This window comes from Pelophylax lessonae, assembly GCF_965119305.1.
Source record: "Pelophylax lessonae genome assembly, chromosome: 2".
Lineage (NCBI taxonomy): Eukaryota > Metazoa > Chordata > Amphibia > Anura > Ranidae > Pelophylax > Pelophylax lessonae.
The window spans coordinates 169,412,827-169,440,496 of NC_138769.1; the positions used below are offsets into that span (position 1 = coordinate 169,412,827).

General features: G+C 42.7%; 1 protein-coding gene across 1 annotated transcript in view; it reads right to left on the reverse strand.

The window, feature by feature from the left end:
* Positions 1–27,670, reverse strand: part of PHEX (phosphate regulating endopeptidase X-linked) — a 309,157-nt gene that overhangs the window by 101,514 nt on the left and 179,973 nt on the right. The window contains exon 12 of the mRNA XM_082245817.1: positions 10,038–10,139. Coding sequence (XP_082101943.1) covers positions 10,038–10,139 — 102 coding nt within the window. The remainder of the gene's footprint in view (positions 1–10,037; positions 10,140–27,670) is intronic.

The following is a 27,670-nucleotide window of genomic DNA, read 5'->3' on the forward strand; positions in this document are numbered from 1 at the left end:
GCAGCCAAGAGGACCATGATCACTCTGGATGAACTGCAGAGATCTACAGCTGAGGTGGGAGACTCTGTCCATAGGACAACAATCAGTCGTATACTGCACAAATCTGGCCTTTATGGAAGAGTGGCAAGAAGAAAGCCATTTCTTAAAGATATCCATAATTGAACTTTTTGGCAACAATGCAAAACGTTATGTTTGGCGTAAAAGCAACACAGCTCATCACCTTGAACACACCATCCCCACTGTCAAACATGGTGGTGACAGCATCATGGTTTGGGTCTGCTTTTCTTCAGCAGGGACAGGGAAGATGGTTAAAATTGATGGAAAGATGGATGGAGCCAAATACAGGACCATTCTGGAAGAAAACCTGATGGAGTCTGCAAAAGATCTGAGACGGAGATTTGTCTTCCAACAAGACAATGATCCAAAACATAAAGCAAAATCTACAATGGAATGGTTCACAAATAAACATATCCAGGTGTTAGAATGGCCAAGTCAAAGTCCAGACCTGACTCCAATCGAGAATCTGTGGAAAGAACTAAAAACTGCTGTTCACAAACGCTCTCCATCCAACCTCACTGAGCTCGAGCTGTTTTGCAAGGAGGAATGGGCAAAAATGTCAGTCTCTCGATGTGCAAAACTGATAGAGACATACCCCAAGCGACTTACAGCTGTAATCGCAGCAAAAGGTGGCGCTACAAAGTATTAACTTAAGGGGGCTGAATAATTTAGCACACCCAATTTTTCAGTTTTCTATTTGTTAAAAAATATCCAATAAATTTCGTTCCACTTCATGATTGTTTCCCACTTGTTGTTGATTCTTCACAAAAAATTACAGTTTTATATCTTTAGGTTTGAAGCCTGAAATGTGGCAAATGGTTGCAAAGTTCAAGGGGGCCGAATACTTTCGCAAAGCACTGTATATATAATACAATACTATATATACACTGTATATTATATATTTCTACACAGGAACAAAGTTTTAAAACATTAACACAAAAAAAAACTATACAGTATATCCCCTTTAAAAATGTAAAATACATAGTCCTCTGCCCTAGGTTCCCACTCTGAAAAGAGATGTATGGCTTTTTTTTTTTTAAGAATCATACTTACGTTAGGGGGATGCAGCAACAGTCTGATACTGCATCTGTCCCCGGGCGCCTCTTACTCTGAGAACCAAGGGATCGAACACCGCTGATTCTCAGTTCTCACAACTCCCTGAGCAAAGAGTTGCTGACTATTACTTAGAAGCTCTCTGCTCTGCCCCTCCTCACTCACTAGAGCACTGGGCTGTGGAGAGGGCAGGAGCAGGTAGCTCAGCCTCTTGACAGGTCACTGAGAGTCTGAGCCGAATGCCGGTTCAAGCATGTGGGTGGATCCCGACTCCATTGTCGCGATCTTGCCCAAGCCTGGACCAGCTTTGTAATATCAGCCAACAACTGGCTTCAGCTGCTGTCTGCTGAAAGCGGGCCCAGGAGTGCAGAACAAACTACACTCCTGTGATCCACAGGAGAAGTACAGCCAAACAAACTTTGGCTTTACTTCTTCTTTAAACCCCCTTATTCTTACACTGTGGTGCCCAAAATGATAAGCCCGGTTCAACAGATTGCTTTACCAGTGACTTATGCAGAGACGATTTCATCCTTGCTTTAGATCTGTATTCTCTTTTTCTTTTAATACTTTTTAAGGTTATATTTCTTTTACAGCTCTCACTTGATATTGAGTACTGCTGTTTAGCTAATTGTTAACATGTATTCCAAATTCCTTCTCCAATTCTGTGTTCCCCAGCTACATTTCATTTATTGTATAGAGGACAATACTATATTACCCCAGGCTAGGTGCATATGATTACATTTACATAATACAGTATTTCATTAGGTTAGTCATACCGCATTTAAGAAAGCTAATTTGACCACTATCATTGGGGTGTAAAGTAAGGGGAGATGCCGGTCTACACTGATAAGCTGTTTCTCTACTTTGCTCTTTTATCTGAGTCACTCACCGAGTATGCATACATTTCTGTACCAGGGTCATTATTGGAAGAGTGCCGATTGATTTTGTAAAATCCAAATATATTACATCAACAGCATTTGTGACATCCAGATTTGAACTTATCTCCTACTAAAAACTAATTATGTTTGTTAGCCCTGATCCATCATGGACGATTGCTAATTGCAATTTACTAGATTATTGTCTACTCTTCCTGATTAAACATTTTCTCTCGGCAATAATCAAATACTTTAGGCTTACTTATCTGCAGTTTCCTGAACCTATCATTTTTAACCCTTTCTAAATGATATTTTTCTGTATGCATTTTGTTAGACAGATTTTTAAACAAATGCATCAACAGCAAATCGTATATGCATACAGCTCCAAGCTGTCAACTTAAAAGTGCTGCAACAGCAATCCCCCAGGGCGCAGACCAAGTCTAAATACACTGTAATAAAGTCTACTCACTCAATACTATAATGCAGAAACATATATTTCAATAGAACCTCCTGTCTCCTGCTGACACTGAAAAACTGTTATTCAAAGCACTGGATTGGATGTGAAAGGTTTTATGACATAAAATACATCAGCCAAAGGTAAAGGTACACTCCAGTCAAAATTGAAAATTAAACCCTAAAATCCCTGCAGCCTATATGCACAGTAACCAAGCATTTTCTAAAGTGCAGCTCACCTTCATTTTGAGAATCTTTTTATTATGAGCAAAAGAATTCCCATTCAATCGACTGCTTGCTCCTTGCTGTCTCTCACTTACAAAAAGCCCGAAGTAAAAAAATTACAGGTGTTAAGCTGTTTTTCACAGCCATTAAGTTCAAAGCTGTCTTGAAAATTTGAATATGCTTGCTGATATAGAAAACAGGGAGAGGGGAAATTACAAAGCACAGGCATCAGAATGTACTCTCCCAAGGACCCTGTGAGATGCTGTCTGGATTCTTGTTGCAGAATGTTTTACAGTCCACCCAGAAACATGCACATTCTCCCTTGCAGGGGGGTGGCACCCCACTAGAAATGTTAATTGCTCTTCCATGCTGCTAGACTGATCCCTTTAGCATCTTCTCCTCCATGCTCCAGTGGTCTAAAGCTTTGCCATCATTAAGGCTGATGCTCAGTCCATTACCCTGAATAGGACATGATGACGCAAAGGAATAACCTACTGCTGGAGCAATGGGGAGAACTGTCTTCCAGGGAGTAAAGGATCAGGTAAGTAAAAGTACTAAAAAGGATAAGCAGTTGACCCTGATCATTATCAGACTTTCTGGGGTTTGGGCTTCAAAGCAAGAACCCTGTAACAAAAGACAGTATAAATTCATGTTTTCTGCTGTGCTGACAAATGCTGATGTAATCCTGTTTGCACTGCGATATTGGGGGTCCAGACCACTGGTTAGCCATGTACAAATAATAGAACAGTCTTTACTTTTCAAAAAGACAAACAAAAATGGCTTATTTTCAGCATAAAACAAAAAATAAGTCCATCGCCCTGGTATACAAAATAAAACTTTGGTTTACCAACAGAATGCACTTGTCCCACAACAGGGTTTAAAGACCCCACCTCATCTAGGGGTAAAGAAAAGACAGCACACAGCCCTCTCACAACTGTTTCCTGTTTTACTCAACACCTTATGGACACTAGCTGGATGATTCCTTCACTTTTCAGCCCTCTCTCGCACGTGTGTTAACCCTTTCAGGACCAAAGAACCTGCAGTCAGGGCTGGAGGTTCTTTCTCACTCAAAACCTCTCCCAGCCTCCAAATTCTGTATCATTTATGGGGGTGTAACACTACCGAGAAGACAGCAAGTCAGTTTTTCCCCTTTACCAGATCACCCCGAAACTCATTACCCCAAGTACCCCAAACTGCTTCTTGTCATCTCCCTTAAAGGGACCACAATCCAAACAAAGGAGACACATACCCCCCATTCAGGACCCTACCATGGAGTCCTGTACAGCACTGAACGATCACTTCAAAAAGTGTTGATCTAATGGTTCCCTCACAGCTCTGAATTGTTCCTCCTGTTGATCATCACATCAGTGCTGTCTCTTAGAATGTGTAAAGTCAGAGGAAGAAACCAGTGAGAGCTGGAAAGGAACCAGAAGATTGACCCTTCCAGAAGAACAGACTTCAGCAGATTTCTCAGAATCAGAATGGAATTCGGTGGTGTAAGCAGCAGAAAGATGACTACTCTCTTTTTTACAGGTATGGCTTGTTTTTAAATATTTGTATAGTGACAGGGTCACTTCAAAGAGAAATCAGATTAAAATTAATGAAATTACTTTTTGCTTTTTTTAACATCTGTAGTTTTTGTTTTCCTAAAATGTTTTGAATTCCTCAAAGCAACTATTGATATAGAACAAATGTGCCCCTGTATTGGCTCTACAGGAATAGTTACACCATGTAGATAGCTGTTTTAAATTTTGCCACTATAAAAGTATAAAAAATAAACTATAATATTCCCATGGGTAATACCTAGTTGTGATTACAATTATGCTGTATATAATGCTTTAAATATGTCTTGATAAAAAGGCAGCGGAAAATAGAGACTCTATCCAAACAGCATGCAAAAAGACTATTCATAAAACTTAGATTACTCTAAGACAATCTAAAAAAGCTTAATGAAGTAATATTTGCAAAGTAGAAAAACAAATGAAGGCTGGACAATACTTTGAATGCTAAATAGCCTATTAGTGTTCTCACCCAGTGTTTACCTTCTGTTCAACATTTAGAGCATCAGGAGCTCCATCCAGTGCATTTTATAGGAAGTTTACGTATCTGAGAAAATGCAGGTCACCAGTCAACTATCATAGACTATTACCTTATCACGTGTCACACATACAGTACAGCATAGAGGTTGATTTACTAAAGGCAAATAGACTGTGCATGCAAGTGCAGTACCTCCAGAGCCTAGCAAATGAGGTAAAGCTTCACTTTACAAAGAATACCTAATCACACGCCAGGAAAATTAACAAATAAAAACAAAATGTTTTCTTGCACATGTTTGTATGATGGAAGTCAGCAGGAGTTCCCCTCATTTACTGAGCTCTTAAGCATCTGCATTTGCAAAGTGCACAGTCTATTTAGTAAATTACCCCATAATGTATTAATAACAGTATATGAAAATTACATTTACATCTGCATAAACACAATATTGGATTCCTTTTTTGCCCAATTCTTTAATAATCTGGAAAAGTATGCATCAATCCAACTCTAGTCACAATCGGTAGAATTGCCAAGAAAGGTATTAATATGGTCAGGCAAACCATTAAATACATGCTTGAAATACATATATGAAAGCTCTGTTACCCACCAAATTGTAATTTCATCTAGTCCTATCATTTATTCAGTCTTGCCAGACAGCGCAGCCAGGTTGGTGACCTGATTTCTCTACTGCAGTTAAGTGATACAGCTAGGTCACCTATAAGCCTTCAGCCTGTGATTGGACCGTGAATAAGCTGCAGCAGGCTGATGAGCTCACCCATCTACTCATTCTGCTGTTTCCTCCTGTCTGCTGTCCCTTGTTGTTCACTGTGAACACCCATGACTGATTTAGAGCAATGTATCTCCCTCTCACAGGCTGATCTCTACAGTACAAGGGATTGAAGGAACTTGATATAAAGTCATTTTCAGGTATTTACATTTGTTTGTATTTGAATACATTTAAGTATTTTTAATAAATACATAATTGCATCAATTGGTGTTTTTTTAGTACGTTTTTTGGAGTCCAGGGTTAAGCAGCAGTCATCAGCATTTTTTTTTTTTCTATGGTAATGCTACTGGCCAGGATTTACAGTATGCTAGCTAAAAGTGCAGATGTATAATGCAAAAAATGGTGCAGAGCAAATCAATAGAAATACATAACAAATATTTATAACAGTATTATGACAGAAGAATGAGAACTGTCCATAAAATATATTATATAAAAAAGTCCCAGAGAGTCATCAAAGGCTCATAAATCCGCTTAAGGTGCTGGAAGAAGTAGATCACATAGAATCCAATCAGTGAATTCCCTTCACCAAAAAGCACACCAATGCGCTCACCTCAAGGTCTGACCCCTGTTTCACCAGGAGGTCAAACAAAGCAGTATTGCAAATTCCTCCAATGGACTCAGAAAGCAGCTGACCTCCTATACTCCAGTCATTTAGGGCAAAGGCTCGTAATGTGCAACCCTCTGAGACTCGGATATTAACTGCGCATTGCAGAATTTGCAGTAGGTCTCAGTAAACAGAACTCTGTCCTCAGACTTCATTGCGGTACTCCTAATAATTTCACCTCCAACAGGCATCTTCTCCTCCACCAAGACAGGGCTTTCAGTTGATGATAGTGAAGGCTGCTCCAAAACAGCAACATCAGAAACATTACTGACAGAGGAGACAGGGGATGTATCCTCTGTCAGTAATGTTTCTCCAGAAAAGAGCCTCTACCAAATTGTTGCACAAAGTAGGAAGAACACAATTTTCCAAAACGTCTATGATGAGGGTTCTTCAAAATGTTTCCACACTTTTTTTAAACTCTATTAAGTATAAAAAAAAGTGCAGAAAGTTTTTGAAGACCCCCTCGTATGTAGAATCTCCAAGATTACAGTAGAACTTCAAATACATAGGTGCCTTGGCACATATTTTTAAACTAAATTGACTCTTTTAACCTCTTCTCACCCATCCACTGCACCTTGTGTGGCTTCGGGGCCGTGCAGCGGCACAATCCTGTGATGGCTGCATCCTTTAGGACACAGTACATCACAGATGGGGACATGGGTGCTGTGATTGGCTCTCCCGATCACGTGATGGCTGTGTCCAATCACAGCCATCAAACAGTGTAAACAGAGACACATGTCTCTGTGTCGACTCTCCCCTCTGAGCTTGGTTAGATGTGAGTGAGTTCTCTGTGTAACTGATGATTTTAGTGTTCAGTTACACAGAGATCACTGACTGCAGCCATCCCCACACATAGTACACCAAGCACCACTGTCCCTGTCCAAGTGTCTAAAGAACATGTGTACCAGTGTCCTATAAACATGTGTACCAGTGTCCCTTCAACATCTGTACCAGTGTACCAGTGCACAAAACATCTTTCACTGTGTACCAGTGTCCTATCAACATCTGTTTTACTGTACCAGTACACAAAAACTATCTGCAATAGTGTTCCATTGCAACATTAGCATCTGTTAGTGTCTGCAGTGGACAATCAACATCTGTCACAGTGTACAAGTGCGCAAAAACATCTGTTAGTGTGCAAGTGCACAAAAACATTTTAATCCGGTATGCATAAGTAAACAGCGATCGCACCACACATGTGAGGTATTGCCATGAACCTCAGACCAAGAGCAAAAATTATAGCACCAGACCTCCTCTGTAACTCTGAACTGGTAACCAATAAAGGCTTATAAAGTGTTCCCTGTGGAGATTTTTAAATACCTAAGTTTGGCGCCATTTCACAAATGTGCACTAAAGTGTGACATGTTTGGTATCTATTTACATGGTGCAACACCATATTTTATATTTTACCAAAAAGTGAGTATTATATTGTCTTTGTGTGCATTGCAATTCATTAAAGTGTATTTATCTGTTAGTTTTCAAAATTGCATTAGAAAAACTGCTGCCCAAATACTGAGTGACATAAAAAATTGCAAAACCCACCATTTTATTCTCTAGGCCCTCTGCTACAAAGATATATAATGTTTGAGGGTTCTAGTAATTGTGTAGCAAAAATACTTATACTTACTTTTAAACAAAAAGTGTCAGAAGAAGGCCTGGTCTTAAAGTGGATAATTCCTAAAGGTACTCCTTGGATGTTGCGTCTCTCTATGTGGCTAGGCTGTGAAAAAGTTTCACACATGTGGTATTGCCATACTCAGGAGGAGTAGCAAAATGTGTTTTGGGGTGTAGTTGAAATATGCCTATGCCGTGTGTGAGAAATAACTTTCTTCATTTTCCAAAGAATTATGGGAAAAAATTACAATTTCAAAAATCTCTCCATGACTCTTACTAAATAACTTAGATTGTCTACTTTCCAAAAATGGGTCATTTTGGGGATATCTGTACTGTCTTAACATGATAGGGCCTCAAGAAATGAGGCCATCAGTACATTAGATGTGATTAGTAGAGATGTCCCAAACTATTCGCCGGCGAACAGTTCCCGGCGAACATCACTTGTTTGCGTCCGCCGCTGCGGGCGAACATATGCGATGTTTGGTCCGCCCCCTATACTTCATCATTGAGGCAAACTTTGACCCTGTACCTCACAGTCAGCAGACACATTCCAGCCAATCAGCATACCCTCCCTCCCACACCCTCCCACCTCCTTTAAAAAAGCAAGGGCAGCATCCATCTTAGATCATTCTGAAGCAGTGTGTTAGTGAGAGCAGGGAGAGTGCTGCTGCTGCTGCTGTTAATAGGGACAGTTGTTAGATAGTGTTCTCGGTCCACTCCTGCTGTAAGGACAGCATCCTGACAGCACCCCAAAAAGCCCTTTTTAGGGCTGGTATTTCAGTCAATTTTTTATATATATATATATATATATATATATATATATATATATATATATATATATATATGTATATATATATCTATTGTGCAGTTGCCTGCCCGCCGTGTGTGAGAGACCACAGACCCACAACATACTGTACTTTGTGCACACCACACTCATATCGGGTGGCACAGTACCTTGCAGTTTAAAAAATATTTTTTTTTCCTGTGTCATAATTGCAGTTGCCTGCCGGCTGCCAGTGAATGTCAGGTCCACAGAGTGTACTGTGCCCACTGCAGTGCCCACCACTGATTTATACGGTGGCACAGCACCTTGCAAATTAAAAAAATATATGTTTTTTATAATTGCAGTTGCCTGGCCTGCCAGTGAGTGTCAGGTCCACAGAGTGTACTGTGCCCACTGCAGTGCCCACCACTCATATATACGGTGGCACAGCACCTTGCAAATTAAAAAAATATATATTTTTTTCATAATTGCAGTTGCCTGGCCTGCCAGTGAGTGTCAGGTCCACAGAGTGTACTGTGCCCACTGCAGTGCCCACCACTCATATATATGATGACACAGCACCTTGCAAATTAAAAAAATATATATTTTTTATAATTGCAGTTGCCTGGCCTGCCAGTGAGTGTCAGGTCCACAGAGTGTACTGTGCCCACTGCAGTGCCCACCACTCATATATACGGTGGCACAACACCTTGCAAATTAAAAAAAGATATATTTTTTATAGTTGCCTGCCAGTGAGTGTCAGGTCCACAGACTGTACTGTACCCACTGCAAATGGACTGTTTGCGGTTGTTTGCGGTGCGTTAAACGGGGATTTTTGTCTGTCAGAGTTTGGTCTGTCACTGTGAAGCGGGCGTAACCATTACACTACCTGATTGATACAACATCATACCTGATCGTATACACACACTGGATGTTTTAAAGCACGTTATTCCAAACAATTTAGGAATGTTAGGTGATTTATGCCATTTATGGATTAAAACCCGACTCTGCGTCAACTACGTAATTTTCCATGGGAGTTTTGCCATGGATCCCCCTCCTGCATGCCACAGTCCAGGTGTTAGTCCCCTTGAAACAACTTTTCCATCACTATTGTGGCCAGAAATAGTCCCTGTGGGTTTTAAAATTCGCCTGCCTATTGAAGTCTATGGCGGTTCGCGAACGGCAAATTTTAGGTTCGCGACATCTCTAGTGATTAGGTGTGATCAGTTTTCAATGACTGACACTATAGCTTGTAGTAATATAAATTTTGGTCAAAATCTATAAAGAAAAATTACTTGTTTGCAAAATGTTATAACAAAACTAAGAAAAACATGCTTTTTTCAAAAATATATATATTTTTTTCATTTATAGCGCAAAAAACAAAAAACCCAGTGGTGATTAAATACCACCAAAAGAAATGTTCCATGATAACTATGAAACTAAGAAATGCAAGTATACAAGAAAAGTGCAAAGCTCTTTGTGAAAAAGTGGCAGTTTTGTCACATGCAAGGGGGGAATGCTTAGGGTAATATTTTCTAACACAAACTAAAATAAAAATTGTAATATTAGTACCTTTTCTTTGGCTTTATCTTTGGTTTCTTCATCCATCCAATCATTGTCTTTCTCCAACATGTCAATGAATGCCCAACGGATACCTTCAATTACTTCCTCCATCTAGACAACAAGAATCAGCTTAAAGATTACACATAACTACACTAATGCATGCTTTCATATTAAATCATACAGTTTATTGTTACCAAATCAACATAAATTCAAACAACATAGTTTTATAATTATGCCCTTAAAAGGAACCTATTAGAATAGAAATATGGAAGCTGCCACTTCTCATTTTTTTTTTACTGTTCATGATCTGGAATTGTATCCTTACATCACAACTTAGTGAGTCACTGAGTTAGATCATGATTGTGCATATCAGTGGTCATGATTAGGGATGAACAAATGGGTCTGGGTTTGGTTGGCAAGATGTTTGTCAAATCCACCGTAAAGCCCAAACCTGCAAACCTAAATCCAAACCCTATTGAATTCTATGCGAGGCATTGCGAGCTAGGCACTGGCAAGGAAGGCAGGTACCAATTTAAAAAACAACAGGGAGAGGGTCCACCTTCAAATGCACCTTTTAAAGTGACATGGAAAAAACTTAATTCTTTGTTATTGCCTTGCTTAGGAGATGTATTACAGTACACATATGCATATTTTTCTGGCAAATGTTGCATGTGTGATTTGTTAATTTGACATTAACCTTGGCTTAAATACAGTAGCAGCACCTGATCTGCTTCATTACTATGTAATGGAAAACAAAAAGCCTTTAACCACTTGACTTTTTACCCGATTCATGACCAGGCCATTTTTTCGATATGGCACTGAGCTACTTTAACTGACAATTGTATGGTTGTGCGACCCTGTACCTAAATACATTTTTTGTCCTTTTTCTTCCTTCAAATAGAGATTTGTTTTGGTGGTATTTGAACAGCCTCCCCAGCACCCCCTAATACTCACCTGAACCAGATCTCTGTTCAACAATTTCAATGAGTCCCTCGGCCTGTCTGGGACTCTCCCTCCTGATTGGCTAAGACACAGGAGTGGCGCCATTGGCTCCTGTGGCTTTCAATCAAAGTCAGTCAGCCAATCAGGAGAGAGAAGGGGTGGGGCCGAATGGCAGCTCTGTGTCTGAATGGACAGACGGAGCTGCAGCTCAGCTCGGGTGCCCCCATAGCAAGCTGCTTGCTGTGGCGGCACTCAATAGGAGGGAAGGGCCAGGAGCTGCAATGAGGGACCTGAGAAGAGGATGATCTGGGCTGCTCTGTGCAAAATGAACTGCTCAGAGGAGGTAAGTATGAAATAAAATAAAGGAGACTTTACAATCACTTTAAAATATTTCTCTCAATAAACTAAGTGCATCTAATCAATTTTCATTATTCTTTTTATAGGGATATTTTAGCTTTTTAGATATGTGAACATAATTTCACATAGAAAAATGTCTTCATCCAACACTGTTTACCACCGAACTTTGATGAAACGGTCCTCCTGCCCTGGTAGCTGTAAACAACTTCAACTGCACTACGCGTCTCGTTAACAATTTGGTCTTTCCTGGGGATCCCCTCTTCTCCTCTTCTTCTTTCTACCTTTCCCTTCCTTCTTTCTTTTGGTCAAGTAGCTCCTCACCTATTGTACATTTACAGCCTTATATTCATTATTACAAAACATATCTCCATCGGACATAGACAGATAGCTTTGCCAAACCCATGTCACTTTTATTAGTCTGGGATACTATACCTGTTAATGAAAGATTTCTGAGACTTTATGTAAATTATTGCAAGTTCTCTCAGCTGAACACAAGAAAATCCTAGAATACAATGAAAGTAACATTGTACTTCTCAATGCAGTTCTCAAAAGAAATATGAATTTCTGCAACTAGCAGGCACTGCAGGGGAAAGGCTCCAGTTTAATTTGCATGTGCGCTCTATCTTGTACCTCCTACAGTTGGATGATTGCTGGGATACAGAAGATGATAGTTTCTGTTCTTTCAGGTATTAACTGGCAAGTAAGAGGCTACATTTGTCTGAAAAAAATAGTTTATCCTTATAACCTTTAAATAATTTCTTTGTATTTATGTTCTCCGCCATCACAGCATGTTCACTGATAGCCTGGTACATTTTTTTTCTTTACCTCCTCTCAATAAAATGGTAAAATAAACTTAGAGTTTGGAAACTTTTCTACAGTGCAATTTCTGCTGAGAGCAAAGCTGCAATTTGCAAACATTGTGAGAAGAAAGATTCTTTTCCAGATGCTACAAGGATGAAAAACACATTCTGGCATGCCAAAGGTGCACTAAAGATTTTAAAAAATACTTCATGGAATAAAAAGATAAGAACAACTTCTGGTTCCAACGCCGAATGCTGTAGCCGCGTCTTCCTCGGCTCCCGCGGCAGGACCTGAAAACTGATTGTAAATTCGGCACCTCGTTTTATCCCGCGGCACTCTGCCTCACCTACACGGATACTCCAGGAATGTTCACAGTGCAGTAAAACATCCCCATAGACAGATTCCTGGAAAAAAGCGGCCCGCGCGCCTTGCCGGGCTTGCAACTAATCAAGGCCGCGGTCTCGGCCCTCTCCCCTGGAGCTTCTGAAACTCCTCCTATGGAAACCAGCACATCCTCAGCTGCCGCAATGCCACCACTTGGGGACCTGCAAACGGATCGTATAGCCCATGCTGTAGTGGCTCTTCTCTCCCCCACCATTGCAGAATCAGTGCAAAAAGGCTGTCACCGCAGGCATGCAAGAAATAAAAAAGCAGCTGGATGACCATTCCCACAGAATACAAGAGGTTGAAACACGCTTATCCAGCATTGAGGATGAAATTTATCAATCACACAGTGCTGAACAAGCCCAGGAAAAGACTAATCAATTAATCCTCCAAAAACTTGAGGATCTAGAAAACAGGGCTCGTAGAAATAATCTGCGGTTCATCAGGGTGCCGGAATCCATGCCACCGTCCGCCATCCACGATCTTTTCGCCACGAAGATCCCAGAGGCTTTGAGCCTACAGGGAATCTGCGTGGTTGAATGGGCGCATTGCATTGGGCTCTACTCGTCAGACCGGACAGCTCCGTGCCTGATCAAATACCAAATACTTAAACTATGCCGACAAATCAGCTATTCTTCAAAGATTCAGACGGGCCAAATCCTTCCAGATCGGCGGGACGAAAATCCTGATCTTTGCCGACTACTCATTCGAGGTGGCTAAAAAGAGGAAGACTTTCCTCTTGCCCTCCTTGATACACCCGGCACAATCGGGCTTCACCAAAGGCAGATCGGCCGCATCTAATATACGAAAAGTTCTTTTGGCCCTAGACCAAGCCAGGGTGCACCCATGGAGAGATCTAGCCATCGTAACCCTGGACGCGGAAAAGGCTTTCGATAAAGTGAACTTCGACACAAGACAGGGATGCCCCCCTGTCTCCACTACTCTTTAATTTAGCCCTGGAGCCTCTTTCAAGATACTTCTTGGAGGTGGCTCCGTTGCATGGGATTTTGATTGGCTCTGGGGAACTTCGTATCTCCCTGTTTGCAGATGATATTCTGATTTTTACTGAAAACCCCTCTACTGACATGCACACAATCATTTCAACATTTGATAGGTTTAAACTAAGTTCGAGTCTCCGGATCAATTACGCTAAGTGAAAAATCCTTCCTCTTGGCCACATATCCAGACCTGGCTGGGCAATAGACTCTCCCTTTACCCTGGCCTCCTCGTACGTCACATACTTGGGAATTAACATAGGTAAGACTCCTTTCTCCATTGATACTCTAAACCAGTGGTCCTCAATCCTGGCCTACAGGGCCCACTAACAGGCCAGATTTTAGGTATTACCTTGGGGAGATGCAGACTAGAGTACTGCAATCACTGAGCAGCAAATGATATCACCTGGGATGTATTTCAGTTATCTTGCAAACCTGGCCTGTTAGTGGGCACTGTAGGCTAGGGTTGAGGACCACTGCTCTAAACTATCCTCCACTTTTTAATAAGCTGTGTCAGGAAATGGACAGTTGGATGGATCTGCCGCTCTCGCCTTTGGGAAGATGCCACCTAGTTAAAATGGTAAGCTTTGCCCGACTTCTATACCCACTACAAACAATTCCCCTATTGATTAAGCACAAAGACACCCAGCTGCTCAATAGAGCCATCTCCAAATTTATTTGGAAGGGAAAGCGACCACGCATATCACTGAAGAAACTTTGTCTTCCCAGGGGTGAGGGAGGCATAAATCTCCCTGATGTTAGATTTTATAACTTGGCCTGCTTACTCAGAATAGCTTTGGACTGGTTATTTAAATCTTCACACTTCTCTACCTATGATTTGGAATTGCAGATTAGGGATGATCGAACGGTTCGGGTCGACCATCGGTTCGACCCGAACATTGGATGTTCGATATTCGGCCGAATACCGAACTTTTTGCGGCAAAAGTTCGGTATTCGGCCACCAGAACCGCCCAAAATGCACTGGGACAGGAACTGGGCTTTAAAAGCCCGTGATTGGCCCAGAAACGTCTGCAAAAGCCAATGAGGGGGCAGGAGTCTCCTAGGAACGTGATTGGAGTGACTACGGGGACCAGAGGCCAATCAGGAGTGAATACGCCCCACACTATATAAGATGGCCCCGCCTAACCCCTAGCACAGTTATCCAGAGCCTGTTGAAGAGAGTTGAAGCAGTTCTGTCTGACTCCTGCTTGCTACACTACATTTCCTACATATCGAGTGGTTCTAAAGCTCCATATAGCAGAATTGTATTTAGCTTACAGCCAGTGTAGTTAGATACAGCGATTGTGCTGGTTCTTAGAGTTAAAAAAAAAAAAAAAAAACTTAAGGGACAGTGTCAGTCTTCTGCTGTATGGAGCTTTCTATTTAGTGGAAAGGGATATCTAGTGTAGTTAGGGAACTTTGTACTACATTAGTTAGATTTGAAAATTTAGTTTCTGTAGGGAAAGTGTGAGGGTTCTGTTTAGTGAGCACGTGGCACAGTGCTGCTGTATCACAGCAGGTATACGTGCTTGCTAGGCAGCAAAATACAGTGACAACTTAACGCCTGTTGTTCAAAGCGTTAGGTGCACTGTACAAAAGCCTTTGCAACTGTGCGTGACACGGAACTGCTGTGCTGTATCCAGCGACAACTGTGGGTCGCATAGCAGTGTGCGTTTTTCACCGCACACAGTTGCCAACGCATCAGTGACAACCTAACGCCTGTTGTTCAAAGCGTTAGGTCCACTGTGCAAAAGGCTTTGCTACTGTGCGTGAACCGCAACTGCTGTGCTGTATCCAGCGACAACTGTGGGTCGCATAGCAGTGTGCGTTTTTCACCGCACACAGTTGCCAACGCATCAGTGACAACTTAACGCCTGTTGTTCAAAGCGTTAGGTGCACTGTACAAAAGCCTTTGCAACTGTGCGTGACACGCAACTGCTGTGCTGTATCCAGCGACAACTGTGGGTCGCATAGCAGTGTGCGTTTTTCACCGCACACAGTTGCCAACGCATCAGTGACAACCTAACGCCTGTTGTTCAAAGCGTTAGGTCCACTGTGCAAAAGGCTTTGCTACTGTGCGTGAACCGCAACTGCTGTGCTGTATCCAGTGACAACTGTGGGTCGCATAGCAGTGTGCGTTTTTCACCGCACACAGTTGCCAACGCATCAGTGACAACTTAACGCCTGTTGTTCAAAGCGTTAGGTGCACTGTACAAAAGCCTTTGCAACTGTGCGTGACACGCAACTGCTGTGCTGTATCCAGCGACAACTGTGGGTCGCATAGCAGTGTGCGTTTTTCACCGCACACAGTTGCCAACGCATCAGTGACAACCTAACGCCTGTTGTTCAAAGCGTTAGGTCCACTGTGCAAAAGGCTTTGCTACTGTGCGTGAACCGCAACTGCTGTGCTGTATCCAGCGACAACTGTGGGTCGCATAGCAGTGTGCGTTTTTCACCGCACACAGTTGCCAACGCATCAGTGACAAATATGCCTGGTAGACCAAGAAAAGGCATACGTGGCCCTGCTGCGGAAAGGGGCACAGCTTCTAGGGTGTCTAGAGGCAGGGGTGGACGTGGTGGTCAGTCCTCAGCCAGGCCACCATTTGGATTGTTCTCCGGCAGTGGCTAAGCTATACGTCCACAGTATGTACAGGAGGTGGTGGACTATATGAACAAACCCTCATCATCGGCATCATCTGCAACTACAGTGACCCAGGCAGAGAAAAGTGGTCAGTCTTCTGCAGTTGTCAGAACAAATACAGATGAGTCCATGTCCACCTCATGTCCTCCCTTAGACCCAATTTCAGACATGGCAGAGGAGTCAGCTGAGCTGTTTGACCACAGTGTCGGCCATCTACTCCAGCCTGATGCTCAGTCCTTTATGGAGTCTGATGTTGGGTCTGAGTTTGAGGAGGAGGCAGAGCAAACAAGAGGGGAGAGCAGACGGCCCGCTCCATCTAAGGCCGCACCTGTTGTCTCCCAGGCCAGGCCTGATGCTCAGTCTTTGATAGAATCAGATGTTGGGTCTGAGGTTGAGGAGGAGGCAGAGCAAACAAGAGGGGAGAGCAGACGGCCCGCTCCATCTAAGGCCGCACCTGTTGTCTCCCAGGCCAGGCCTGATGCTCAGTCTTTGATGGAGTCAGATGTTGGGTCTGAGGTTGAGGAGGAGGCAGAGCAAGCAAGAGGGGAGAGCAGACGGCCTACTCCATCTAAGGCTGCACCTGTTGTCTCCCGGGCCACTATACACACCTCATCTTGCTGGGCCTTTTTTGAGACATCCCATGCAGATAAAACAGTTGCGATCTGCAAGATTTGTAAGAAGGGTATAAAACGTGGCAAAAATGTCAACCACCTGGGTACAAGCTGCCTAAACAGGCATTTGACAACCCACCACTCGGCCCGTTGGCAGGAGCATTTAAAGAACCCACAAAAGGGCCAAAGATTGGTCAGTCGGCCTCCTAGTTCTCCTCGCGCTCCTCCTCATGCTCCATCTGCTCCACCTGCTCCACCTGCACATCAGTCTGTTCCTGGCCCTGCTATAGTCACTCGTCACCTGTTGGCAGCCTCCACTGGCAGGGATGATGATATAGCAGGCAGTGTCGCATCTACCTCCAGCACACCACCAGCTGTATCATCTAGACGCCAAATTTCGATTCCACACATGCTGGAACGAAAAAAAATGTATACTCCCCGCCACCCACATGCCCAGCGTCTAAACAGTAGTTTGGCTAAACTACTGGCTCTGCAACTATTACCATTTAACCTGGTAGAGTCTGCTCCCTTCCGTGACTTCGCAAAATGTGCAGTTCCACAGTGGCAGGTGCCAAGTCGGCATTACTTTTCCCGTAAGGCCCTGCCATCCCTATACCAACATGTGGAAGGCAATGTAGTGTCATCCCTGGCCAAGTCAGTCAGCCGTAAGATACACTTGACGGCTGACACTTGGTCAAGCAAACATGGGCAGGGACGGTACATTTCTGTCACTGCTCACTGGGTGACACTGCTTGCCAGTGGAAGGGATTGTAGCCAGGGCTCGGTGCTGCAGCCAGTGTTGCCCCCACGTCTGCAAACAGCTGGTGGTGTCGCTGATCCGGGTAGATCGATCACTTCTACCCCCTCCTGCTCCTCCTCCTCTACCTCCTCCATGCCCTCCTCTGCAGAATGGTCCTTTGAATATGATGAGATACCACGTAAACGTTCAAAGGGCTATTCTATGTCTCAGGCCAAAAGGTGTCACGCAGTGCTGCAGCTTGTGTGTCTAGGGGACAGGCAGCACACTGCCCCTCAGATTCTTGGGGCTCTGCAGGCACAGGCCCAGAGGTGGTTGACACCACGCCAGCTGCAGCCAGGGATGGTGGTTACTGATAATGGGTCAAACCTCCTGGCCGCCCTTCGTCAGGGAAAGTTAACCCATGTGCCATGCCTGGCGCATGTCCTGAATCTCGTGGTACAGCGGTTTTTGAACTCGTACCCGGGAATGCAGGATGTGCTAAGGATGGCAAGAAGGGTGTGCAGTCACTTCAGGCGGTCGTACAGTGCCACTGCACGTTTGGCCGAAGTGCAGCGCGAGTTTCACCTGCCGGTACACCGCCTCATCTGTGACATGCCCACCCGCTGGAACTCCACCTTGGCTATGCTGCAGCGCCTGTACACGCAGCAGAGGGCCCTCAATGAATACCTATGCGAGTACGGCACCAGCACTGGCTCTGCGCGCCTGGGCTTCTTTTCACCACGGCAGTGGCTTTTGATTAAGGATGCATGCGCTGTCCTCTCGCCATTTGAGGAGGCCACAAGGATGGTCAGCCGGGACAGCGCATGCATCAGTGACACCCTACCGGTACTGTTTTTGTTGGAGCACACTCTGCGTGGCATTATGGACAGGGCACTGGAGGCAGAGCAGCAGGAGGAAGAGGAGGACTTCCTTGCCTCTCAAGGCCCCCTTTATCCTGAGAATCCTGACCCCATTATGCCTAGCTCCCAGAGGCCCGAGCAGGATCCAGGGGTGGAAGAGGAGGAGGAGGACGATTCTGCGGGAACTTTTGCAGGGTTTGAGGAGGAGGAGGAGGAAGACATGCGGCAATCTGCAAGGCCTAGTTTGACTCCCTCGGGACACTTTGGAGTAGTACGTGGCTGGGAGGAGGAGGAGCCCGTTTAAGATAATGTTGTTATGAGTGACCCCGAGGAGTCAGCTTCTCAGGCCTTCGCTAATTTGCGACGCATGGGAAACATCATGCTCCAGAGCCTGCGAAAGGACCCCAGAATCAAGGCCATTAAAGAGACTAACCACTATTGGTTGGCCACCCTACTTGACCCCCGGTACAAGTGTAAAGTCTCGGAGCTTTTCCCATCCACCCATAGAGTCCACAGGATCAAATCCCTTGAGGACAGTCTCAAGAGGAATCTGGTGAACATGTTCCCCGACTCCCGTAGGGTGCAGGGGCGGGGACAACCTACCATGGATTCTACTGGTGGTCACGAGAGGAGCGTTGGAGAAGGCGTGCGGTTGACGGATGCCTTTCGGTCTTTTTTTAGTCCTCACCGCCCAGGCCTCTCAGCTGCCACATCGCATCGACAGCGTCTGCATCACATGGTGGACGATTACGTGAGGGCACAAAGTGACACAGAGGGCTTTTCATGTGACGAATCCGATCCACTGGCATACTGGGTCTTAAGATTAGACCACTGGCCAGAACTGGCCCAGTATGCCATGGAGTTGTTGGCCTGCCCTGCTTCCAGTGTCCTATCGGAACGGGCATTCAGCGCAGCAGGAGGATTCGTCACAGACCATCGAACTAGACTCTCCACCGACTCAGTCGACCGTTTGACATTCATTAAGATGAATCAGTCGTGGATATCAAGCTTTGATGCACCTGATGCAGACCTTGTAGACTAGGCTATCGTTGTGATGTGGCAGTTGAGCCTCAGTTTAAGCCTGGACCATGGTGCCACCCTCAAACCCTCCTCTCATTCTCTTTACGTTCACAGAACCTCATTTTGGTTATGACAAAAACGACAATGTTTGCGCACCTGTTCCACAGGTGCACACCTTTACAATTTTTGGGCCTCCTTCAACACCAGCTCTTTGGGGTTAAGGTGGGGAGGCTATGCTAAAACAAAAACGACAATGTTTGCGCACCTGTTCCACAGGTGCACACCTTTACAATTTTTGGGCCTCCTTCAACACCAGCTCTTTGGGGTTAAGGTGGGGAGGCTATGCTAAAACAAAAACGACAATGTTTGCGCACCTGTTCCACAGGTGCACACCTTTACAATTTTTGGGCCTCCTTCAACACCAGCTCTTTGGGGTTAAGGTGGGGAGGCTATGCTAAAACAAAAACGACAATGTTTGCGCACCTGTTCCACAGGTGCACACCTTTACAATTTTTGGGCCTCCTTCAACACCAGCTCTTTGGGGTTAAGGTGGGGAGGCTATGCTAAAACAAAAACGACAATGTTTGCGCACCTGTTCCACAGGTGCACACCTTTACAATTTTTGGGCCTCCTTCAACGCCAGCTCTTTGGGGTTAAGGTGGGGAGGCTATGCTAAAACAAAAACGACAATGTTTGCGCACCTGTTCCACAGGTGCACACCTTTACAATTTTTGGGCCTCCTTCAACACCAGCTCTTTGGGGTTAAGGTGGGGAGGCTATGCTAAACAAAAACGACAATGTTTGCGCACCTGTTCCACAGGTGCACACCTTTACAATTTTTGGGCCTCCTTCAACACCAGCTCTTTGGGGTTAAGGTGGGGAGGCTATGCTAAACAAAAACTACCATGTTTGCGAACCTGTTCCACAGGTGCACACCTTTACAATTTTTGGGCCTCCTTCAACACCAGCTCTTTGGGGTTAAGGTGGGGAGGCTATGCTAAAACAAAAACGACAATGTTTGCGCACCTGTTCCACAGGTGCACACCTTTACAATTTTTGGGCCTCCTTCAACACCAGCTCTTTGGGGTTAAGGTGGGGAGGCTATGCTAAACAAAAACTACCATGTTTGCGAACCTGTTCCACAGGTGCACACCTTTACAATTTTTGGGCCTCCTTCAACACCAGCTCTTTGGGGTTAAGGTGGGGAGGCTATGCTAAAACAAAAACGACAATGTTTGCGCACCTGTTCCACAGGTGCACACCTTTACAATTTTTGGGCCTCCTTCAACACCAGCTCTTTGGGGTTAAGGTGGGGAGGCTATGCTAAACAAAAACTACCATGTTTGCGAACCTGTTCCACAGGTGCACACCTTTACAATTTTTGGGCCTCCTTCAACACCAGCTCTTTGGGGTTAAGGTGGGGAGGCTATGCTAAACAAAAACTACCATGTTTGCGAACCTGTTCCACAGGTGCACACCTTTACAATTTTTGGGCCTCCTTCAACACCAGCTCTTTGGGGTTAAGGTGGGGAGGCTATGCTAAACAAAAACTACCATGTTTGCGAACCTGTTCCACAGGTGCACACCTTTACAATTTTTGGGCCTCCTTCAACACCAGCTCTTTGGGGTTAAGGTGGGGAGGCTATGCTAAACAAAAACTACCATGTTTGCGAACCTGTTCCACAGGTGCACACCTTTACAATTTTTGGGCCTCCTTCAAAGCCAGCTCTTTGGGGTTATGGTGGGGAGGCTCCGCCAACACCAAAACTACCATGTTTGCGCACCTGTTCCACAGGTGCACACCTTCATAATTTTTACGCCTTCTTCAACACCAGCTCTTTGGGCTTACAGTGGTATGGCTCCGCCAACACCCAAACAACAATTTTTGCGCACCTGTCACACAGATGCATATCATTGTAATTTTTTTCCTTACAAAGGCAATTATTGCTTTCATTACCAGCACTTTCATAGGGATATGGTGTCAAGGCATCGTCCGCACCACCAAATGCCCAATTTTTAAGCATCCTTTACTTCTATTCAAAGTCAAGAGACAACAGTATTCATCCAAAACATCTCTAATCTTGTTCACTCTGCACTACATTGTGGCCCCTACCCCTAACCCTCAATGTATCCGTGCATATATGTCTGTTTCTTGTGAGATTTCAAGTTAAAGTGCACCAAACACCATTTTACATGAAATAAAGTGCAATTACATACATCTTTGGACTTCTTGAAACATTTGGTAATAAAAGCCCCATTGTGGAAATACACCCGTTAATTATATGCACATTTAAAGAGACAGCACCTTTTTCCAAAAAAACCTCTAATCTTGTTCCCAGTGCACTGCATTATGTCCCCATCATACACATTGGCTGAGCCGTTGATTAGGAGCAAAAGAAAGGTGCGGTTAAGCAAAAAAGTCATTTTTGAAGGTTTGGTATGCTGTAATTCTGGTTCTGGACATGCTACAGAGCTGAAACTTCACAGGTACAACTTTTAGACCCCCCAGACACTAAATCCAAAGAAATCTCTTTTTTTTTTTTTTTTTTAATTTTTTCAATAATTGGCTATCTATCAAAAACGACAATTTTTAAGAACTTTTTTTTGTGTGATTAATAGTCCCTGGGGCATGACCCAGAACCCTAGGCACTTTTTAGGGGCATTTATTGGGTTTTAGGGCTTAAAAATGGTGTTTTTTGATTACAGAAGTTCGGGTCCCATTGATTTCAATGGGGTTCTGAAATCCGAACCGAACTTTCGTGAAGTTCGGGTGTTCTGGTCGAACCGAACTTTTGAAAAGTTCGATCATCCCTATTGCAGATGTCCCATCCTCTATCATTGGCAGTTTTGTTGCACACTAAGGGAAAACCATACCTCCGCAGCTCCAACATAATATACTACTAAGGGATACAGTAATAGCCTGGAGAGAAATTAGAAAATGCTTGCGGCTCCCCCTCTCTGTTTCTAAATATTTACCTATGGTAGGAAATATGAACTTTACGCCTTGACTAGACTCCCCAGTGTTCAGCCTTTGGAACCAAAATGGCCTATTATATTTCTCAGACCTTTGTGACCTCGATTTAGGCTTGCAGCGCTCACCTCAGGTTAACTTGGCTCAATTTAATCTCCCGGGTTCTCATGTATTTTTCTTGCTCCAATGCTATAGTTTCCTTCAATCCACTGGCAAGGACACCACATGGAGATTCCGTGACCCTTTGACAGATCCCCTTCTGGCAACGTGGAGATATAGTATCTCTGACATATACAAACCTTTTCTTCGTCAAATCTCCATACATCGGGCATCTTCATTGACGGCCAACAGGACCAAAGACTTTTTGTCAGTGGATATTGTGACAAAGATCTTCCAACGTTATAATAAAGCTCTTCAGATAACGCTAAATTAAATTTTGAGAGAAACCCCATTCCTCTCCAACAAAGACAACCCCCGATCCAGTACCTGTCCGCTATGTACCGCAGACAGACCTACCCTGAAACACAGATTTGGGTCTTGCACTTTCATTTCTACGTTTTGGGACAAAGTGCTTTCCTTTATTAATGGGATCACTCTTCTTCAGCTCCCTAAGGACCCACTTTTGCTTATATTTGGCTATTGGGACAAACAACTCCAAGTATGGAATACCCGACCGTATCCTCATCCTCGCACCTGGATTTTGACCTGCCTTTTGGTGGCTAGGAGAGCCATCCTCGCCAACTGGATATCCCAGACCTGTCCATCCATTACCCAGGTGAAACGAGATCTTCTTCACAGCCTTTTAACCAAAGACCAAATTAACACAGACTTCAATCACAAGTCATCGTCAGATCGCTTCTTTCACAAATGGCAGGACTTTCTCACCTCTTTACCCGGTGATACAGACTCCAATCCGCTCAACGGATACTTCTCATATGCAATCACTGGCTAAAGGTCATCTACTGTAGGTGGTAGATTCATGCCTTCTTTTAACCCCCCCCTCCTCCCCTCCCTCCTCCCATTCACTCCCCCCCCCCCCATTTTAATTTGTTGTACTTCTGCCCACCTCAATGGGTTACAAGCATAGATCCATCCAACTAGGATTCTAGAATGTTTCCATGTTTGTTCTTGACTAAATGCTCCTAATCTGTTGAGATTTCACGGCTTTTTCTGCGATTATTATAATTATTACAAAATTGTTGATCACAGAATGCTCTAAATGTACCTTTTTATTGGTTAATAAAATGTATTTAAAAAAAAAAAAAAAGGTAAGAACCATAATGAAAATGCAAGTAGCTTTTACTTCCAGAGTTCTCAGTCTAGGCAAGTTTAGTTTATTTGCTGAATTTTTATTTCAGCATAATACTTCTATATACACTACATACACTACATACACTACATACACTACATTTCACCTTCCCAGTGTAACAAAATGACTTTCAATTTGTAAAACTAGTCTACACTGATTTTAGTTTCAATTTTATTCTGAAAATATCATTTTTTTCCAGAAAAAAAAAATTCTCATGGCTTCAAAATTTCTGGAAAATCTACATCTCTAGTCCTGAAGGTCCTGGTATGAATTGGAGGGGAACCCCATGCTAGTTATTTTTTGTGGGGTCCTCTCATCTAGGAAAAGGGTCTGGTATAGAATCCCTGGCTGCATTTTTTTTTACAAATGGAAAGAAATGCAAATTTCAGTTTTGCTGAGGTACATTGTATACATCATACAGATGTGTCACTTCAGAGGCAGGTTCAGGCATGTTTTTCAATTAAATTTAGCTTTTTTCATTTTTCAGGTACATTTGGTTCATTACTACTCATAAATAAAACACATTTATTTTTAATGATTTATTTTAAAATAACAAGACCTATTAGACAACTATTGTCCAATCTAGTAGGTTTGGAAGTAATTATTTTGTCCAGGGCTGCCTCGGGCTTTATTGTAATCACATTTGTTGGAGTAATTTTCAATTACCCCTTATGTACTGAAATGGTTTCTTATCTACATTAAACTGTATAAAAAAAATCATAAGGGCACACTTATAGTGCAGGGTTATTCTACCTTTATATGTGAAAAGCAAACAATCAGTCAGGGCTGATTTTCAAGCATGCCTGAATATATTTGTGACAAATAACAAATTCTTTTGTCAGTCACAAGTATTTATTTAGATTATCACTAACAAAATCGCATTATGTATGGCAACTCTTATGGGCAGCAAGCAAAAGTTCATTAGCAAAGAAAATCATTTACAGGAGTTAATTTCATATCAGAAGCAAACATGTTTTTGTACCATACAGCACATTGACTGAAATAAAGAAAAGTTATCTAAGTGTAAGCATATAGAAGCCTCCTGGATCTGCTTTAAATATACAGCTTACAAAGAACTGACATTCATATGCAACTGGCAATAATATAAGCAGTGTGGCTTTCATTGCCTAATAAAAACTGACTGCTCTGAAGGATCCTGAATTGAAGCCAGAGTTAAAAGTTTAGAGAAGAACATAATTTGGATTATAGAGCCAAATAGGTGTGAAAACTGGAAATAAATTGTACATGGATCCGTCATCTAATAGAACACACTGGATATTATCATAAAAAAAAAAAAAAAAAAAAAAAATAGAAAATGGAATAGAGCTCATTGCATAAATATTATGCTCAACTTTTGTCCAATGCTATAGAGGTTTGTCACTTTACTTAGAGTACATTAATTATAATTTGCATCTAAAATGTACACACTAGGTGTGTTGTTGCTCTCATTTTGTGTACATGTTACTCTTTTTTTGTATTAAATCAAATGTACGTGTTTTACTAATGTTAGCAGCTGGCTTTGGAAGTTCAGTCATTTCTGGCTTTAAATTAGAGCAATCTGGCAGTTTTTTAGCAGTTTGTCCTCAATTGCACTGTCCTTCCAGGCCATTCTCGGGCAACCAAACAAGAAACCTTATTTCTAGGATACTAAACATAAAGTAGAAGTCATTAACTATGTAAAACACTTTTAATAGCATTAATGGAATATTATGTAGAACTTTTAGGAATAATCACAACTGGCTATTTTTTATGATGAACAAGGTATTGTAAAGTGCAGTTTTTCACTACACCCAATAAAGTTCCTGTCCAATAATCCTTTAAAGTGTACCTAACCCCCAAACCGAAAATTGTATATATTTTAGATTACCAGTACTTAGATTAAAAGGCTGCATTACATTTCTTTAAAGGCTTTTTTTCTTCTTTATTTCCACCTTGTAATCCTGTTAGTACACTTCCTGTACCTGCATGTCTATACTAATTTCTCCACTGTATCTCTGGAGGGAGCCATAGTTGTCAAACATGTCTGCTTTTGTTCATCTCCATTATATTGTGGATTCATGGGACTAGTAGCTTACAGAATAAAGATAGGGTTATTTGTGTTTTCGTTTTTTTTAACTCACAAGCAGTGACAAGAACACTTCAATTCTAGCAAGATCAACAAGAATTTTCTACTAATTGTTGAAAGTGTTCATAGCATGAAAAGTGAAAACATAACGTAGCCACTTCATCTATGGACTGGTAATCTGCAATGTATTACATTTTTGTTTTTGGGTTTAGGTAAACTTTAAAATAATGTTGCCACTGTTACTACCTGCTATGACCCAAGGTGGCAGCTAACACAGAACATTGGGCTGCAAAACAAATCTATATAAATGTTGATTATCCCATTTTCTTTACAGGAGTTGGTCGTTTTAATTTTAATTGTGTATATGTAAATGCATGTAAGCTTTTTTAACACCTTATTTATACAAATGTTCTTTTATTCTGTTTTTAGAAACCTCAACAGATCATTGGCATGAACTGAATTTCTGTTTGAATTGCTTCTAAAGTAAACTCTTTAGGTGTTAACCATATAGAGCTCGGTCACACTTGCATCAATACCCTGAATTTATGTGGCATTTAAGCAGCATTTTTCATGCTATAATGAGCAATGCTTCATTCTTCATAATCAACGGACATGTGAACAAGCTCTTAAAGTTCAACAACCCAATAGGGGAAATTCCGCTTGTTTGCATCCTCCCCCCTCCACTTTCCCATTCGGTACTTTTTGGGGGGGGGGGGTAGGTACCTGATTTTGACAGGTACCTGCTCCCACTTCTGGATTAGATCGCCGCTGGCAAAGTGAGCCGGAAGTTTGGCACCATTCTCCTTCCCACTGCAGCCTTCTGGGGCATACACAATATATATATTCTTGAGTGTGTGTATATATATATAATGTATACAGTTGGTTTGGGCTGCTCATTCACAAGAATTATGTGTATATATATATATATATATATATATATATATATATATATACAGCATATACATATAGATATATATATAGATATATACATATATATATATATATATATATATGTGTATATACTGTATATATATATATATATATATATATTTACATTAAAAGTACAGTAAAACTGCAGGAAAGGGCACTGGGGGACAATGTAATGTGATTTTCTTTTATTTTGAATGGTAGTGTGTTTGGTGTGTTTTTACATTTGAATTTGCCGCCGGTTCCACCCCCCTGCGGACGTCACGTAGCAGGAGACGGAAGCCGGGGCTCGCAGACGATCGGGAGGAAGCTCCGCCGCCGCATACCGCCCACATACGCTGGATCCCGGAGAAAAGGTAAGTAAAACCTCTACCAGGATCCAGCGATCTTCTTAGCGCTACCCCGAGTGTAGCTCGGGGTTACCGCTTTTGGCTCTAAAATCTAACCCCGAGTCATGCTCGGGAATACCGCTAGGAAGGTTAAATAGTACAGTTTTCATCTGAAAAAAAATCGTAAGAGCAAGACTAGGCATGCTCAGAAACGAAAGAACACATACAAAACAATTCAACACATGACATCACTTCTGAAGTTGTATTCTGTCGTATAGGAATTTTCGTATGAAAGTAAACTCTTCACTTTCGACATGAGACTAGCATGCAACAAAAACTGGACGACAGATCTTTCGATAATCTGATCATGTGTACCGGGCTTTAGACACAGACAAACACTTATTCAATTCAGATGCACAGGCCCAGACCATCTCTGGCTCTTGCCAGTATCCAGCTCTCATCCCTATCAGTTGTTGATAAGGTTTAGGTGCCTGTATTTTTAGGCCAAGCAGGCCTGGATGACTCACAGCATGTCCTCAAACACACTGGGGTTCATTTACTAAAGGCAAATAGGCTTTTTTACTTTGCAAAGAAACCCAGAGCTTAGTAAATGTGGTGAGTTTCACTTTGCAAATAATACCCAATCATGTGCGAGGAAAAATTTTTGCATTTTTGCTGGCATATGATTGGA